We start from the raw sequence: 17688 nt of genomic DNA, 5'->3' as shown, positions 1-17688 counted from the left end.
AAATAATGTTTCATATTATTCTAGTAACTTTCAATAATAGTGAGAGTTTTACATTAAGGGAAATAAAAATATAGGTACCTTGTTGGGTTTTAATCGCCTCGAGGAGAGGGACTTTAAAGTCCTTTTGTACTTTCATTCTAATGATAGGACTTTAAAGTGCCTCTCCTCAAGGCGATTAAAACCCAACAAGGTACCTATATTTTTATTTTACTTTGTTTTTTCTATAAATAAAGTCCCTATCCTCAAGGTGATTAAAACCCAACACGGTACCTATATATATAAAAGTAAAAATCTTAGTTCACACATGTAAAGGAATAGAAAAAGACAAAAATAGAAATAATCTGTGGCCAGACTGAGAAAAACTTCTACTTCTAGCCTAAAAAGGTTTTGACAGGACTCAGTAATTGACTGATTGCAGAAGTAATGGCAGAAGGAAAAGAGTCAGATTTTGCAGCTTCAAAATATTTAAGAGAAGTGGAAAGGTCAAAGAGAGGAAGTTGTCTGAGGAAAAATGAATAGTGTCTTGATCATCATAAATTCACTTTCGACCTGTGAATTTATGATGATCAAGACACTATTTCAAAGAAAATAAACTAAAGAAATATGACAAATACTTATGACATTTCAAGTCAACCTTAGAAATCAGGTACAAAATTAAGAGATGGCACATCACACATACACAACTGGGACTCGGAACACAGTTACCACAGCTACAGCAACCACAGCATTTTCTTTCACCAAAAATTCACTCATTGTAAAGAATCTCTACTAGCTTCCCAACCTCCTTCACATTTTTTGATGTGCATTTGGATGAATATTCTTAGATCCTGACATATTTCACACTTAAGTGTATTTCTGGTATCTTAAATCAATAACACCTAAGCAGAATGAAATAAACTCATCAGAACACCCAAAATAAAAGATTTGACAAACCATTTTTATAAAGCCCACAAACCATACCATTCAAACAAAATCAGCCATTCAATTATACCATAATCCATAAAGTCCCATGTTACAGTTACAGTTCAGGAAAGATGATAAAAATAGGGCAGGGGAGAAGCAAGTCAAAAGGAAGCATTTACCTATCACTAGTATGTTCAGTGTATCATAAAAAAATTCTCTATCCCAACTTCTTCATACTTAAGCAAAATTTAAGTGTTTAGCACCTTATATTAAAATGATTTATAAATATTTTTAAAAGGCCAAAGCTAATCCTTAAAATATTCTAAGCTAATTTTTAAATAAAGTACTTTAGTCTCTAAAGTTTGGGCCCACAGCTAGCATTTGAAGGCAATTCAAAAGTTTTGTTGTTATGATAATGAGCCATCGGAAGGGGAAGCAGTCTTTCTGCAAATCACTATCAAGGCTTACTTCCCAAAGGCAAGGGTCAACGAAGACGACATTACCATGTAGGACAGACATTTTCTTTGGTACAGAAGCAGAATTACCCACACAGCTGTGACTAAAATTAAGGATAAGTTTAGACTTAAAGATTACTATTTTTATATTTAGACATAATCTCTTGATTCAAGGCCCCCAAAACCCAGAAGCCCCAACTCAATCTACTGTCTTTGTGATCTGGTCTTCTGCAGTTATTTCAGCTATGAAATAAGTACAAGTCCAAAGTTATAATCAGTATTTACTGGGTCATATTGTTATACAATTGCATGTAAGTGTGTAGAAAACTATCTTCAGATTAGTACTAAAAGACTGGATATAAGATCAAAACATAAAAATTAAAAAAGATGAAGGAATGATTAATATCCCCATCCAGAAACCTGCTAAAATGCAATGCTAAGAAGTGATTTAAAATACTCATGGGGACAGGGGGTGAATAAAAAGGGCAGGCAGGGCCAGAGCAGCTATGATTCTATCTGACTTACACATACGAATCTTCAACAAAAATTTCCTTTGAAGAAAAGATTCAGCTGCAAATAAATAAATGTCTAAAAGCAGCTGCTTGCAATGCTATATACTCAGAAGTCAGGCACGATGATAGGCCCTTTATATATACTGTTAATACACATAACAACTAATGGGGCAGATATTACTACTCTTTTTTTAAAATTTGAGACAAAGTCTCACTTTGTTGCCCCGATAGAGTGCTATGGCATCATAGCTCACAGCAACCTCAAACTCTGGGGCTCAAGGGATCCCCTGCCTCAGTCTCCCAAGTAGCTAGGACTACAGGTGCCTACCACAATGCCCAGCTGGTTTTTCTATTTTTAGTAGTGATGGGGTCTCACTCTTGCTCAGGCTGGTCTCCAACACCTAAACTCAAGCAATCCAACCACCTTGGCCTCCCAGAGAGTTTAGGATTACAGGCACAGACATGAGCCACCTACTATACTAGCCTTCTTTTACAAAAGTGTCAACAGATTCAGGAAGATTAAATAACTTGTCCTCAATCATATAGGTCATTAGTAATTGTACCAAAACCCCAACTCTGCCTAAATTTAATATCCAAACTGTCCCCTTTAAAATCATAGCTATCTAAGTAATTCATATCAACAGCGAAAGCATTTACTGTTCTTTGCTAATTATTTTGTTCGTTCATTTTGTTCATTTGTGCTAAACTATAAACTAAAGCAGTAAATAAGACAACAAGGTCCTTACAATCTAAGGCAACATTTCTCACCCAAAGATCTTCATCTGAATCACAGAACACAAAAAAAATGATTTGATTAATAACTCTTTTCTCAATTTTTCCAAGAATAGTACATAACTAATACCATCCTAGAGGCACCAAGAGAAGTTAGTTCGTTGCATACAACGGATACTTTAGCATGAGGGAATTCTTTCCCTAAATTGTTTGAGAAAAGCTGCTGTAAGGGTAAATAAGCACTTAGTATTATAAGCATGAAGTATGTTTTCTTACTGTAATGACAGTAAAACATAATTTGGGAAAGTGAGCATACTTTACATTAACTTTGAATTCAGAAATAGTATGTAATTCATACATACACTCATGAAAGTTAAGAGTATATTAAAGTGAGACTGAAATCATATTCCAAATTGGTTCAAATGCTGATTCAATTACTTATTAGCATTACTTTGGCTTCTAAGCTTCATCTGTAAAAGGCAGACCAAAAAAAGGAAACCTGGCTTGGTGACTGTAGCTCAGCAGCTAGGGCACCAGCCACACACATGGGAGCTGGCGGGTTCAAGCCCAGCCCATGCCTACCAACCAACAATGACAACTACAACCAAAAAATAGCCGGGTGTTGTGGCGGGCGCCTGTAGTCCCAGCTACTTGGGAGGCTGAGGCAAGAGAATCGCTTAAGCCCAAGAGTTGAGGTTGGTATTAGTTGTGACGCCATGGCACTCTACTCAGGGAGACATAGTGAGACTGTCTCAAAAAAAAAAAAAAAAAAAGGAAACCTTCCATTTAGGTTTAAGTAGGGATTATATGAGATGTTGAATATAAAGGATTAAAAATAGCCAGGTAGGCCTCAGTAACTCTTTACTACTACTACTATTATTATGATTCATGCTCCTACTGTGTACAAAGCACTGTACTAGGCATTGGGAAAACACTAAGTAAGATGGAGACTATAACTCCAAAGAACTTCTGATGTAGCAGAGATATGACATCCATGCAAATAGCAATGATCCAAACAGAAATAGAAAAGTACTATGGAGAGGTAAAAAATATTGAAAATGAAAATCATACCCAATTTTCGAAGAATCCTTTTGCATTCATCCCTGCTGAGATCCAAAAGGGTTGGCCACACAACAGGCATTGCTGCTTCTGTTTGGTAGCCCCAAAGAGCTTCTCCTCCCTACCACAACAAAACAAACAAAAAAAATCAAATTACCAATGTATGTACAAGCCCACTCACCTGGAGACCCATCCACAGACTAAGAAGTAAAAACCGATAAACTACATCACGATCCTTTTTCACTACACTTTCCAACTTCTGAAAAATCAAGAATTAATCAACCATATGTGAACTCACTATTCAAGCCTATGACAGTGAAAAGGGCACAGGCTTTAGAGACAGTCACCTTCAAGTTTTAGTTCCAGCTTTTCAACTTACTGGCTACGTGATCCTAGGTAAATTGTTCTAAGTTTTACACATCTATAAAACAGAGGTAATGCCACTCAATTCATTGTAAGTATTGAAGAACAGTTGTGTAAAGTTATTTTGAAGTGGCTGAATTTAAAAATTTGAGGTGCTACTACCTGTGTTAACTTGGTTAAGTTACTTGACTTGTTGGCTTCCTCACTTATTAGATAAAATATGTAAAGCTCCTAGCACATTAGTTGGGTCAATAGAATGTCATAAAGAACTCTATCCGCAAGTCTTAACAATAAAATATGGATTTAGACCAGGTAGTCATTAAACAACACTTTACCAAAAGTTTAGTTGCCAAAATCTTACTTTGTATTGAGAATTCTCTAACTCAGAGAACAAAAAGACACTTCGCTGGGGGATTGCACAATACCTGCTTAGCACACCTAGATCTGCTGTAATTATTTGTTAAACGGGTAAACGAATGATAAGTAAAAAGAATGAATGAATAAATGAATGAGCACTGCGTATCCTAGGAGTCAGATATCGAATCTAAATAACTGCTACATGCTAACTCCAACTCCACGCTCCGAGTTGAGCACCCCCCCTCCCCCTACTTCCCATAGTCCTCTCAGCTCGGAACCAACTCAGAGTAAGGACAACTGGACTGCGCACCCCAGCCGGGAGGATGACATAAAGAAAAGGGGTGGGGAGGATAAAGGGGCAGAGCTAAAGGAATCCGCTCCCTCCACAAGCCAGTCCCCGCCTCCCGACAGGATCTTGAAGGCGGCCGGCTACCGCCGACCGCCCGAATCAAGAACCACGTCACGGCATCCCAATGCATCCCCGCCAGCGGACCCTACTGCCGGGCTGCTTCGCATTAGAAACCGGGCGGTGTTGCCGGACCCGCCCCGGCAACCAGGATCTAGTATAATCCTGCCCAACTCAAGTGTCAAGGAGACAAGCCCGCCCCGCCCCCTCTCCAAACACGCACTCTCTTGCAGCAGCACCGCAAGAGCAGCCCGCCCAAGCTCCTCACCCGGGCCTCGCAGCACCGGTCCCAATGTCAAGCCCACGACCCAAGCCCCCTCGGGGCCAGTAGCTGGTGTCAGGGGCCCCAGCCGGCATCCACGCTTCGCTCCCTTCTCAGCAGAGAGAGACAACAGAGACAGAGTAGGCGCGCGGACAGCCAGTCAAACGACCTGAACTCACCGGGAGCCTCCCAGAGCTGGACGCCCGGGGTCCCAACGTGAGGCCTGCCAGAATCCCCCTCAGTCCACCTTCAGGAGCCCTATGATCCCGTTAGGAAACAACGGAGGATGGGACTGGGCGCCCCGAGCCTGGCTCCGAATGCATGGCCCCGCGCTCCCCTAGCCTGGGCGGCCTGCCAGCTTTTCCCAAGATCTTGCCTGAGAGTCACTCACCTGCCCGGCCTTTCGGGGCTCATCTAAAATGCTCCTCCGCCAAGACTAGGGGACAGCAGGAATTGGGTTTGTTTGCGGTGCCTCAGAAGGGGCAAGATGGCGACAGATATTAGAGCGCAGGCGCAAGCGCGCGCTGCCAGTCGGGAGATGTAGTTCGCCTTTCCCGCCTTTCGGAGAACGGACACGAAAAGTCCTCCATTCATCCTGTCCCTCTTTTCCTCCGCGTACAGAAAGAAAACGACCGACATCGCGGGGCATGCTGGGAGCTGTGGTCTGAATCCAAACTCCAACCAGTTTCGCTCCAGCTTTGCTGTCGCACGCGCAAGGAAGCCTGGGATTGTAGTTTCCTTGGCTGAATTTACATACCCCCTTTCGCCGGCTTCGCGCGCCTCTCCTCCGCCTGTCGTCTCTCAGCCAATCGGCTGCGCTCTTTGCGTCACACGTAGTGGTCAAAATGGCGTCGGTAGGTGGAGTAGGGACGTTGTAGCAGCCTTTACTCTGCCGAGGTTAGGGATGTTAGGAAGCCTCTTTGTCCCCGAAGCGCCGATGAAAATTAGGATCAAGTTCCTCAGGGTCATGAAGTCAATTATTAGTGGCCTCCAGCCCTCCAAACGGCAATTGGAGGAAAGGTAATCTACGCTACGAGAACTGACACTGTGGACGTCGCAATTGCCAGTACCGGTTCTGAAGGTTACGGAGTTGCGTATAGAGAATGGGGAACCCGTGCCTTGACTGGGAATGGTAGTGATATCTTGTGCTCAATCTGTCAAAGGCAAGAAGGAGGAGGGATTTATTTGAGGCCCCTACGACCTGGTAGGTTTATCCTGAGCCTTTGTTCTTATTTTATCACAATTTTGTGGAGAAAATCTTGTCGCCCCTACTATACAAATGAGAAAAGGATCCTAAAATATAGTTACCAGCGGTCATAAAGTTGAAATCAATACCCGATATTGTTGAAGATTCTGTAAAGTTTTGTGGTTGTCCTCCCTCTTTAAATTTTGTACTTTCTGTAACGTTGGATCCGGTTGGAATACCAAAGTCAAAAAGGAGGAGTTTTTTGTTTGTTTTATGTGTATGTGTGATTTGTTTTTGTTTTTCAGACTAGCCTCCCTCTGCTGCCCCGGCTAAAGGTTGCTCACCGCAACCTCAAACTCTGGGGTTCAAGCGATCCCCCTGCCTCAACCTCCCGAGTAGCTGGGACCTCAGGCGCCCGCCACCACGCCCGGCTAGTTTTTGTTTTGTTTTGTTCAGTGGGGAGTCTTGCTGTAGCTCAGGCTGGTCTTGAACTCCTTAACTCAGGCGAACCTCCCGCCTCGGCCTCCCGGAGTGCTGGAATTACAGACTTGAGTCACTGAACTTGGCCTCTGACGTCAAAAGGAGTTTTTAATATGCATTCTGCTATTATCACACATAGTTTCCTTCTCAAAAAATGGGGTCAATACTACCCTAAAAGAATGTTGTGATAGACAACATAGATGAAAGTTCTTTATACATTGTGAACCACTATACAAACGTGAGACTATTCAGGTTTTTGCATGAACTGGTAGGATAAAAAGAAAAAGTAAGTGACAGCGTTTAAGTTTCATACCCGTATTTGTCATTAGCTAAAAATACTGTCTGAGGTCCAGGAAAATTAGTATCATGGAAACCCAAACCTCTACCTTCATAATATTGTGAAATGGGACAAATTCATTTGCAGGCTTTCTCCAATCTTTTAGTGGATCCTGTTTTGAGGCGAATGCTTTCATTTTAGTAGAAGATTTTATACTTTAACATGCATTCTTTTTGTGTGTGTGTGCCTTACATATCCCTGGCAGGCATACTGTATGTGCCTGATGTTCAGGAATTTACTCAGGTAGAAAGTGGAAGAGATAGCCGGGCGTTGTGGCGGGCGCCTGTAATCCCAGCTACTTGGGAGGCTGAGGCAAGAGAATCGCCTAAGCCTAGGAGTTGGAGGTTGCTGTGAGCTGTGTGACGCCACGGCACTCTACCAAGGGTGATAAAGTGAGACTCTGTCTCTACAAAAAAAAAAAAAAAGAAAGTGGAAGAGAGCTGGACATTATAACCTCAGGTCTTCTAATCTCGAAGTGCTTGTTCATCTACAGTGAAAGTCAAAATTACAGGTAATGGAGTAGAAATGGAAAGACAAAAGGCCTAGAAAACCAGCCCTGAACATAAAAAGTAGCATATGAGAGGTGAATTATTATAACTAATCCTTATGCTTAGTAGGTGCCAAGCACTCTTCTAAGCATTTTTCTTATTAACTTGGCCCTTAGAACAGCTTTATGAGGTAGAAAGTTTTTTGTTTTTTTTAGAGACAGAGTCTACTTTGTCACCCTCGGTAGAGTGCCGTGGTGTCACACAGCTCACAGCAACCTCCAACTCCTGGGCCCAGGCGATTCTCTTGCCTCAGCCTCCTGAGTAGCTGGGACTACTACAGGTGCCCACCACAATGCCTGGCTATTTTTTTTGGTTGCAGTTTGGCAAGGGCCGGATTTGAACCTGCCACCCTCGGTATATGGGGCAGGCGCCCCACTCACTGAGCCACAGCCGCCACCCGAGGTAGGAAGTCTTATTATCCCTAAATACAAATGAGGCAACTGAGGCATAAGGAAGTAAAATAGCTTGCCTAAAATCACACTTAAGTAAATGATAAAGCCAGTATTTAAACCTAAACAGTTTGGCTCTAGAGCTATGCTGTGTGGACTTTCTTTCTCTGAGTAGGAACCACTTAGGGTCTTGTTAAAATGCAAATTGTTATTGTGTAGATCTGGAATAAGGCCTGGGTCCTATATTTCTTTTTTTTTGTTTTTTGTTTTGAGACAGCCTCACTTTGTCGCCCTCCGTAGAGTGCTGTGGTGTCACAGCTCACAGCAACCTCGCTCTTGGGCCCAAGTGATTCTCTTGCCTCAGTCTCCCAAGTAGCTGAGACTGCAGGCGCCTGCCACAACGACCAGCTATGTTTTTGCTGCAGTTGTCTTTGTTTAGCTGGCCTGTGCCGGGCTTGAACCTGCCAGCCTCGGTGTATCCTATATTTGTAATAGGTTTCCAAGTGATATTGATGCTGCTGGCCACTACATACTACATCTTCCATTTTCTTCTAACATATTTCCTTTGCAGCCATAAACTACCTACCTCTCTGACTGCTTCATAATCCCAAATGTTCCAGACATTCTTTTCTTTAAGGATCAGACTCAAACTTTGCCATCACAGTTACCCCGCCCATACCTTTCCCTCTAGGTCCTAGAGTCTAGGACAAGGCATACATTTCCAACTCTACTTCTACACCACTTAAGGCATACCTTGTTACAGAGCTCAGAACACTGAATTATGGTCATTTGTTTGAAAATCTTCCTGACTAGACAATGAGCTCTTTAAGGAGAGGAGCAAACAAAGTCTGCGCAGTCTAAAGCCTAGCACAGAGTAAGAATAATAGCTAATACTTATCTAAGACTTTCTGTGTTCCAGATGGTGTTACATTAACTTGTTTAATCCCTACATTAACCTTATGCCATTATCCTCACTTCATGGATGAAGAAACTAAGGCACAGAAGAGTTAAATAGAGAGGCTGGGCACCATAGCTCATGCCTATAATCCTAACACTCTGGGAGGCCGAGGCGGGTGGATTGCCAGAGCAAGAGTGAGGACTCCCTCCCTCTAAAAATAGCCGGGTATTGTAGTGGGCACCTGTATTCCCAGCTACTTGGGAGGCTGAGGCAAAAGAATTGTTTGAGCCCAAGAGCTTGGGGTTGTTGTGGGCTATGATGCCATGGCATTCTATCAAGGGTGACAAAGTGAGACTCTTATCTCAAAAAAGAAAAGTTAAATAGGTAACAAGCTAGGAAGTAGCAGAGCCATGATTTCAAATGAAGACATTTTGGCTCCCAAAAATGTGCAGTAAATTAAAGAAGAAAAACTAAGACAGTATGCCACTAGCCATGAGTGTAACTACCTCTAATCTTGGAAAATGTATAGGAGTACAGTAAGTATAAAACCTATCGCAAAATTTATTCCTTTATTAACGAAGCAGGTTAATCTTTAAAAAAAATTATTCAAGATGATTTGTATTCATTCTATTTAATTTTGTAGTGAAGGTAGATCTTTTTTTTTTTTTTTTTTTCTCGGCCGGGGCTAGGTTTGAACCTGCCACCTCTGGCATATGGGACCAGCGCCCTACTCCTTCAGCCACAGGCGCCGCCCGAAGGTAGATCTTAACATTATCATCTTAAGTATCTGTTAAGCTTCTGTGGTATTATATATAGCTAGGCAAATTGAAATGGATAAAACTTTAGAGTTTTCTTTTTTTTTTTGAGACAGAGCCTCACTATGTTGCCCTCAGTAGAGTGCTGTGGCGTTATAGCTCACAGCAACCTCAAACTCTTGGGCTTAAGCTGTTCTCTTGCCTCAGCCTCCCAAGTAGCTGGGACTACAAGCACCCGCCACAATGCCTGGCTATTTTGTTGTTGTTGTCGTTTAGCTGGCCCAGGCTGGGTTCGAACCCACCAGCCTTGGTGTATGGCTAGTGCCATGTGCTATGGGCACCAAGCCTAGAGATTTATTTTCTACATTTAAAAAAAAAAAAAGAATTGGGTGGCGCCTGTGGCTCAGTGAGTAGGGCACCGGCCCCATATACCGAGGGTGGTGGGTTCAAACCCAGCCTTGGCCGAACTGCAACAAAAAAAAAAAATAGCCGGGCGTTGTGGCAGGCGCCTGTAGTCCCAGCTGCTCAGGAGGCTGAGGCAAGAGAATCACATAAGCCCAAGAGCTGGAGGTTGCTGTGAGCCATGTGATACCACGACACTACCGAGGGCAGTAAAGTGAAACTCTGTCTCTACAAAAAAAAGAATCTTACTAAATGCAGAATACAAATACCTACATACAGTCACTAAGAAAATGCCATGAAGGCTACATTGAACAGTTTGATGAGAATATTTCAGATTGTATATGAAACCAGCACATTGTACGCCTTGATTGCACTAATGTACACAGCTATGATTTAACAATAAAAATAAATAACATTAATTAAAAAAAAACGTAAACAGAGGTCCAAAGAAGTCGAGTGAGTTGTTAATCAAAGTCATGCAGGAATTTTGCGGTAGGACTGGGACTAGAACTCAGCCCTTTCGACTTTTTTTTTGGTCTTGCAAGTCCTGTTTAACGTTAGGTTCACTTGGGGCATGGTGGCTCACACCTGTAATCCTAGCACTCTGGTGAGCTGAGGCAGGTGAATTGCCTGAGCTCAGGAGTTCAAGACCCCATCTCTACTAAAAAAATAGAAAAATTAGCCAGGAGTGGTGATGCATGCCTATAAGTCCCAGCTACTGGGGAAGCTGAGGCAAGGGATTGCTCAAGCCCAAGAGTTTGAGGTTGCTGTGAGCTATGCTGTTATGGTACACTACACATGGCAACAGAGTAAGACTCTGGCAAAAAAAGAAAAAAATGGGCGGCACCGTAGCTCAGTGGGTAGGGCGTCGGCCACATACACCAAGGCTGGCGGGTTCAAATCCAGCCTGCTAAACAACAATGACAACTGCCAACAAAACAAATAGCCAGGCTTTGTGGCAGATGCCTGTAGTCCCAGCTACTGAGGAGGCTGAGGCAAGAGAATCACTTAAGCTCAAGAGTTTGAGGTTGCTGTGAGCTATGATGCCACACCACTCTAGCCAGGGCAACAGCTTAAGACTCTGTCTCAAAAAAAAGAAAAGAAAAAAATTAGGTTCACTAATTTTTTAGTTAGAAATACAAGATCCAGGCCTTCCCCCAGATCTGCACAATCAAAATTTGCATCTTAACAAGATCCTCAAGTGATTCCTACTAAACATTAAAGTTTGAGAACCAATGGCTTGCAGATCTAACCTTTTTCTACTGCACATTGGAAGAATAAGACTTGTCTTGGACATTCAATACACAAACCCTAATGACAGCTGATGAGCAAAAAAAAAAAAAAAGATTTGTGCATTCTTTTCTAGATATTTGATGCCACAGATAAGCAAAATAGACCTCAAGTAATCTGCATGTTGCCCCATGGGCCACATTTTGGTCACCTTTGGTAGAGCATAGGCTCTAGAGCCAAACTGCTTAGGTTTAAATCCTGGCTTTACCATGTATGTATGTGTGACTCTGCACTCTACCGCACTGCCTTAGATTCTTACCTTCAAAAAGTTTATTACCACTCTAGTGTGGCCAAGGTGTGTGTTTAAAATGGGAATATCAAGATCAAAAAATTAATGGTCTATGAAGCGAGTGTATGATGCCCCATGATCATATCAATGTATACAGTTATGATTTAATAAAAAAAAGACCAAAAAATAGATATTTGTATATACGAACACAAATGTGTGTGTGTGTGTGTGTGTAATAGCAAATAGATCAAGATAGGCAGATTTAGGAGACAAAAAAGGAAGAAGATAAACAAGATAACTGGCGATTACATACCCAGGTTCTATGGAATGTCAGAAATACTTTTTTTTTTTTTTTAATAAATCATAGCTGTGTACATTAGTGTGAACATGGGGCACCATACCCTGATCAGAAATACTTTTAAACAATCTAGGAAAGCTTTCAAAAGGAGGTGAAAGGTCAGGCCACTGCCTTGTCGGCTGTCTCCATTCCTCTCCCTCTCCATCTATTAAATATTGCAGTTACTTTCTAAATAGCTGAGCTCATTCTTTTAGTGGGTTGATGACAGAGCCTCATCACCTCTGTGGAATGAACCTTTTTATAAACCCACTTCCACGAGAGGAACCTCTATGTACCCCTTGCCCATTATGTCCTCACTACTGCCACTGCAAAGCTCACCGTGTCTGTTCCCTGCCTAAAACTTTCCAGTGCCAAGCAGAATAAAAGTTCCAGTTTTTTTATAAGCAAACTCATGTTTATAGTGCGAAGAAAGTTTCTCATACAGCTAACCTTTTCTAGAGTATTGCTGCTATTTTATCTGGTCTAAAATCTTTAGGTGTTTCCTAAAGTTCAGTCTCTCTTGAAGTCTTTTACAGAGGAGTTCTCTCCTACCTTCAGTATCTTAAGGTGGGAGTAAAAGCTCAGGTTCTTCTAACTCATCACTACAACTTCATAGAGGAACTACCCCAGCGTTGAGGCTTTCACCATCAGGCCATGCAACCTCCTTTTTTTATTTTTTATTTATTTATTTTTTTTGTAGAGACAGAGTCTCACTTTATGGCCCTCGGTAGAGTACCGTGGCCTCACACAGCTCACAGCAACCTCCAACTCCTAGGCTTAAGCGATTCTCTTGCCTCAGCCTCCCAAGTAGCTGGGACTACAGGTGCCCGCCACAACGCCTGGCTATTTTTTGGATGCAGTTTGGCTGGGGCCGGGTTTGAACCCGCCACCCTCCGTATATGGGGCCGGCGCCCTACCGACTGAGCCACAGGCTCCGCCCATGGCCATGCAACCTCCATTCCACCATCATTCCATCACTCTTAGGGAGAAGATTTTTAACAATCTGCTGTCATCAGCTTTGGTTGCACCATTTTCCTCTCTGTCTTTGCACTCACAATTATTCAACTACCCACTTTTGAGACCAAATCCTATACTTTCTTCTTCAAACTCATCTACCTCTGAACAATTTGAGAAAAGGCATTCCACATTCTAAACAAAACTTTTCTTTTATTCTAGATTTCTTACTCCTTCACCTTTATTAAACCTGTTGTCAGTGAAATCTACAAGTTTTACATTTTCCCAATTCTCTAAGTCTGTTCCCATTTGCTGGCTTTACTTTTATATTGTGCCTGGGACCCCATAGTCATTTATTTGAAACTCAATTTTATCAGTACTTTCAAGTCAGTATAGCCACCTCTGTCTTTCCACATCAACCCTAAAAGAGTCTTCAACTTTGGATCAGTTTCTCTATATCCCATTCAATGTTGATATAGCTATTAGTTAACTATTAGTGCATAAGAAAATATTCCAAGCTTTAATGGCTTAAAACAAAAATACATTTTTTAATTTATACAGTTTTTGCAGTTGCTGTTGAAATCAGGAGTGGCTTAGTTGGGTGGGTCTGGCTTTGCTTCTAAGAAGCTACAAGTTTGCAGTGTTTACATAGAGAGATTTTAAATAAAAAATCATTTTTTATATGTGTATAAATGTAATATAACACATACCCTAAATGAGAATTTGTACAAAGCAGGAAAGCTATAACAACTTGTTGGGAATAAGTTGAAATATTAAGTAGCATTTATTGAAGATCTTTTATAAAAAGAACAATTTATGTGTATTATCTTATTTAACCTCAACATTTTCATGACTTAGTAATTATTGTTCCATTTTATAGCTAAGGAAATCAAACCCTAGAGAGAAAAATCATTTTTCCAAAGTCTAATATCACCAAAGACTCTTCCCATAAACACACAAGTATTCAGGAGTTCTGGATATCTATGGTTGCATAACAGACCATTACTGTGGCTTAAACTATTTATTTTGCTCACAGATCTCTAAGTTAGGTAAGGCTTTGTGGAGACAGTTCATCTCTACCTCTCTTGGTATCAGCCCGGGAAGCTTGAATAATGAAGTCTGGAATCATCTGACGGCTCATTCATCCATATGACCGGCAGTTGATGTTGCTTGCTGCCTATAATCTGCTGGGTTCATCAGCTGGAAAATTTGAATGTAGCATCTCCATGTGACCTAGACTTCCCTACAACATGTGGCTAGGTTCCAAGGGCAAGTGACCAGAGAGAGACAAGAGGAAATTGTCATTTTAATCATCAAACTATGGAAGTATAGTATTAAAGGGGAATATTCTTTTGGTGGGAGTATAGTGGGATTCTGGAAGACCCTGTGGGGCCAGAAATATTACTGTGGTCATTTTTGTTTGTTTGTTTGTTTTTGAGACAGAGTTTCACTTTGTCACCCTGTGTAGAGAACCATGGTGTCATAGCTCACAGCAACCTCAGACTCCTGGGCTCAAGCAATTCATTTGCTTCAGCCTCCTGAGTAGCTGGGACTACAGGCACCTGCCACAGACTTGGTTATTTTTTAGAGATGGGGTCTCGTTCTTGCTCAGGCTGGTCTTGAACTCGTGAGTTCAATGGATCTACCCACCTTGGCCTTCCACAGTGCTAGGATTACCGGCATGAGCCACCACACCCAGCCCTGTGGTCATTTTAGAAATAGCAACAGACACAGTCTATCTTCTGCCCACAATGATTTACATCCCTCCCACATGCAAAATGCCCTCATTCCTTCCCCTAGAGCCCCCAGTGTCTCTTTCCATTATGGCAACAGACTTGAGCTTAAGATCTAGGATCTTGTCAAAATCAAGTCTAGGTATGGTTGAAGTTCCTCAGGTGTGGTTCCTCAGCATAAATACTTGAGAGAAAAGTTATCTTTTCCCCACATATCTAACTTGGTGGGAAAAGCACAGGGTAACCCGTATAGGCACTCCTATTCAAAAAGGGAAAAAGCAAGAGGCATACCAGGACCAGTGCTTCATAACAATTTTGAAGCTAATTCTTTGGTTAGGGGGCTTATATCCTAGGAATGATTCTCTACAGCCCTTGACTCCCTCAGAACTCTAGGTTCTGCACTCTGAGATATTCTTCATTTTCTACTAAAAATGGCCGATGTGTGAGGCCAAGTTTTCTCATTTGCTTCCTGCCCTTAGAAGTTCAGGGGTCCAAGGCCTTATTTTCATTTTGAAACCTTCTGTTCCTTTTAGTCCAAGCTGGTAGTACCTCACCAATATAAACCCAGGCACGGTGGCTCACACCTGTAATCCGAGCACTTGGGAGGCTGAGGCAGGTGGATCGCCTGAGCCCACATGTTTAAGACCAACCTGAGCCAGAACAAGACCTCGTGTCTAAAAGCCATGTGTTGTGGCAGGTGCCTTTAGTCCCAGCTACTTGGGAGGCTGAGGCAAGAGAATCACTTAAGCCCAGGAGTTTGAGGTTGCTGTGAGCTATGATGCAACAGCACTCTACCGAGGGCGACAAATAAAAGACTATCTCAAAAAAAAAAAAAAAAAAGGATAAACCCTTCTCTGCCTTGGTCTTCTTGGGCCAATAAGCTTAATATTAATAGAAATTTTATTCTTTTTCAAAAACAGATCTTCATAGCATACTCTTTTAAGATTCTGAGAGGGACTTTTGTCTGTTTAAGGCATCACCGTAAATCTGAGGTCTTTATTGAGGGTTTTACAGTCATGCCCTTTGCTTCATCATTTTTGTTTTTGTGTGTGTTTTTTTTTAAGACAGTCTCAGTCTTTACCATAGAGTGCCATGACATCATCTTAACTCACAGCAACCTCAAACTCTTGTGCTCAGGAGACCCCTCCTTGCCTCAGCCTCCCAAGTAGTTGGGACTACAGGTGTCCACCATAATGCCTGGCTAGTTTTTGTATTTTTAATAGAGATGTGGGGCTTGCTTTTGCTCAGGCTGGTCTCGAACTCCGAACCTCAAGCAATCCACCAGCCTCGGCTTCCCAGAGTGCTAGGTATCAACCACCATGCCTGGCCCCTTTGCTTCATCTTTAGGCTATGTTGCCCTGATAATACCTTACATATAAATGCCCAGAAGTCATTTTTTTTTTTGTAGAGACAGAGTCTCACTTTATGGCCCTTGGTAGAGTGCCGTGGCCTCACACAGCTCACAGCAACCTCCAACTCCTGGGCTTAAGGATTCTCTTGCCTCAGCCTCCCAAGCAGCTGGGACTATAGGCGCCCGCCACAACGCCCGGCTATTTTTTGGTTGCAGTTTGGCCGGGGCCGGGTTTGAACCCGCCACCCTCGGTATATGGGGCCGGCGCCCCCAGAAGTCATTTTTAATTTTAATGTCATTTGACATGTGGAGAAGTGAGGAGTGAGAAAATTTTATTTTAAAAACAAGTCCTGGCTTCTTTATAGTTAATGTTTGTTCTTTACCTTTTTCTCCTCTCATTTTGTTATAGACAGCAAGAAAAAGCCAGGTAGCCTTTCAGCATTCTGCCCGAGAATCTCTTCAATGAGATCATTGAGTTCATTAGGTGCATTTTCTATTTCCATGTTATCACCAGTAATGATGTTGCTAAAACTTCCTCCACTACCTAATAAAGATCTGCATTCCTCTAGCTTCCAGTAAGATTTTCCCCACTTTTCTTTAAATCTTCACAGATGGTCTCCCCAAGGTAATCAGGTTTCTGCTGACAGTCTCTTTGAAGTACTCTAATACAATTCTCAAGGTCCACCCATTCCCAAAACCAAATGTCTTCAGCATCCCACTCTTGGTACCAAAATATGATCTGCTTAATAGTTGCTACATGACAAATCAACACAAAACTTTCTAGCTAGAAGTAACAAAAAGATTTATTTTCCACTCATGAATCTGCAATTTGAGCAGGGTTTGACAGGTACACTGAGTATTTTTGGAAAATGTAGATTGTGACGTAGTCAAACCAAGATTTAGACTTAGGTCTAACTCCAAGGCACATGCTTTTCTCACTGTATCTTAATGTCTTTCTTGTATGAATATTAAAGTTAAAAACCAAATGATCTGTGTGTAAAAGAAGGATTCAAGGAGAAAAGGTTTGGTCTGAAAACAAACTACATGGAGCAGTATACCAGCACCATACTAATACGGTAAAAGCAGGGGCTTTGGGTGACCACTGAAAAAAAATTAATGCTGGACTTTGTGACCAGCCTGGATGACATCTGTGGTCCCAGCTGCTTGGGAGGCTGAGACGGGAGGATCACTTGAGCCCAGAAGTTAGTTCAAGGCTGTAGTGAGCTGTGCCACCAAAAAGGTGTGTAGAGATTGTGCCACCACTGCTCTACAGCCTGGGCAACAGAGCAAGACCTCATCTATAAACCAAAAAAACCTTTATGTTGTATAAGCACAAGAGTAATTAAAAAACTAGATAAGGATTTTCTTTTAAAAATGATTTCATTTTAAAATAATTTACATATGACAGAGCTCATTTAGTACTCATTAGGTAAAGCCCTGTGCCAGGCTCTGGAGAAACACATGAATAAACATAATCACTGCCCTTCAAAAACTCATAATTTAGTGGGGTGAGACAGACACATAAACAGAAAATTACCATACAATATGGTGTCGATGGGATTAAAGAGTCATCAATTCTCCTAGGAGCAGGAAAAGAAAAGATCACCAAGAAGACAAAATAATAAGGTTTTTAAGAGATGAGTTCAGCAGACAAGAGGAAAGGGAGTTCAAAGCAGAGAAAGAAACACCAATGGCAAACACAGGCATAATAAACATTAGGATGTGGGGAAATGCATGCATTTCAGTTTAG

At 41.9% G+C, this 17688-nt stretch overlaps 1 protein-coding gene and 1 long non-coding RNA gene across 5 annotated transcripts in view; one reads left to right on the top strand and one right to left on the bottom strand.

The window, feature by feature from the left end:
* Window positions 1–5552, bottom strand: part of EMSY (EMSY transcriptional repressor, BRCA2 interacting) — a 117201-nt gene extending 111649 nt beyond the window's left edge. For all 4 annotated transcript variants that reach the window (XM_053560531.1, XM_053560532.1, XM_053560533.1 and 1 more), the window contains exons 1-2: window positions 5441–5552; window positions 3674–3782 (exon numbers count right to left, since the gene is read on the bottom strand). In XM_053560531.1, the coding sequence (XP_053416506.1) occupies window positions 3674–3743 (70 nt within the window). In that variant the 5' untranslated portion in view covers window positions 3744–3782; window positions 5441–5552. The remainder of the gene's footprint in view (window positions 1–3673; window positions 3783–5440) is intronic.
* Window positions 5553–5921: 369 nt separating this feature from the next.
* The window catches only part of LOC128564770 (uncharacterized), a 49435-nt gene continuing 37668 nt past the window's right edge, over window positions 5922–17688 (top strand). Inside the window, exon 1 of the long non-coding RNA XR_008374157.1 lies at window positions 5922–6253. This is a non-coding gene — a long non-coding RNA (uncharacterized LOC128564770). The remainder of the gene's footprint in view (window positions 6254–17688) is intronic.

This window comes from Nycticebus coucang, chromosome 14, assembly GCF_027406575.1.
Source record: "Nycticebus coucang isolate mNycCou1 chromosome 14, mNycCou1.pri, whole genome shotgun sequence".
Lineage (NCBI taxonomy): Eukaryota > Metazoa > Chordata > Mammalia > Primates > Lorisidae > Nycticebus > Nycticebus coucang.
This window is presented reverse-complemented; position numbering and strand designations above follow the sequence as displayed.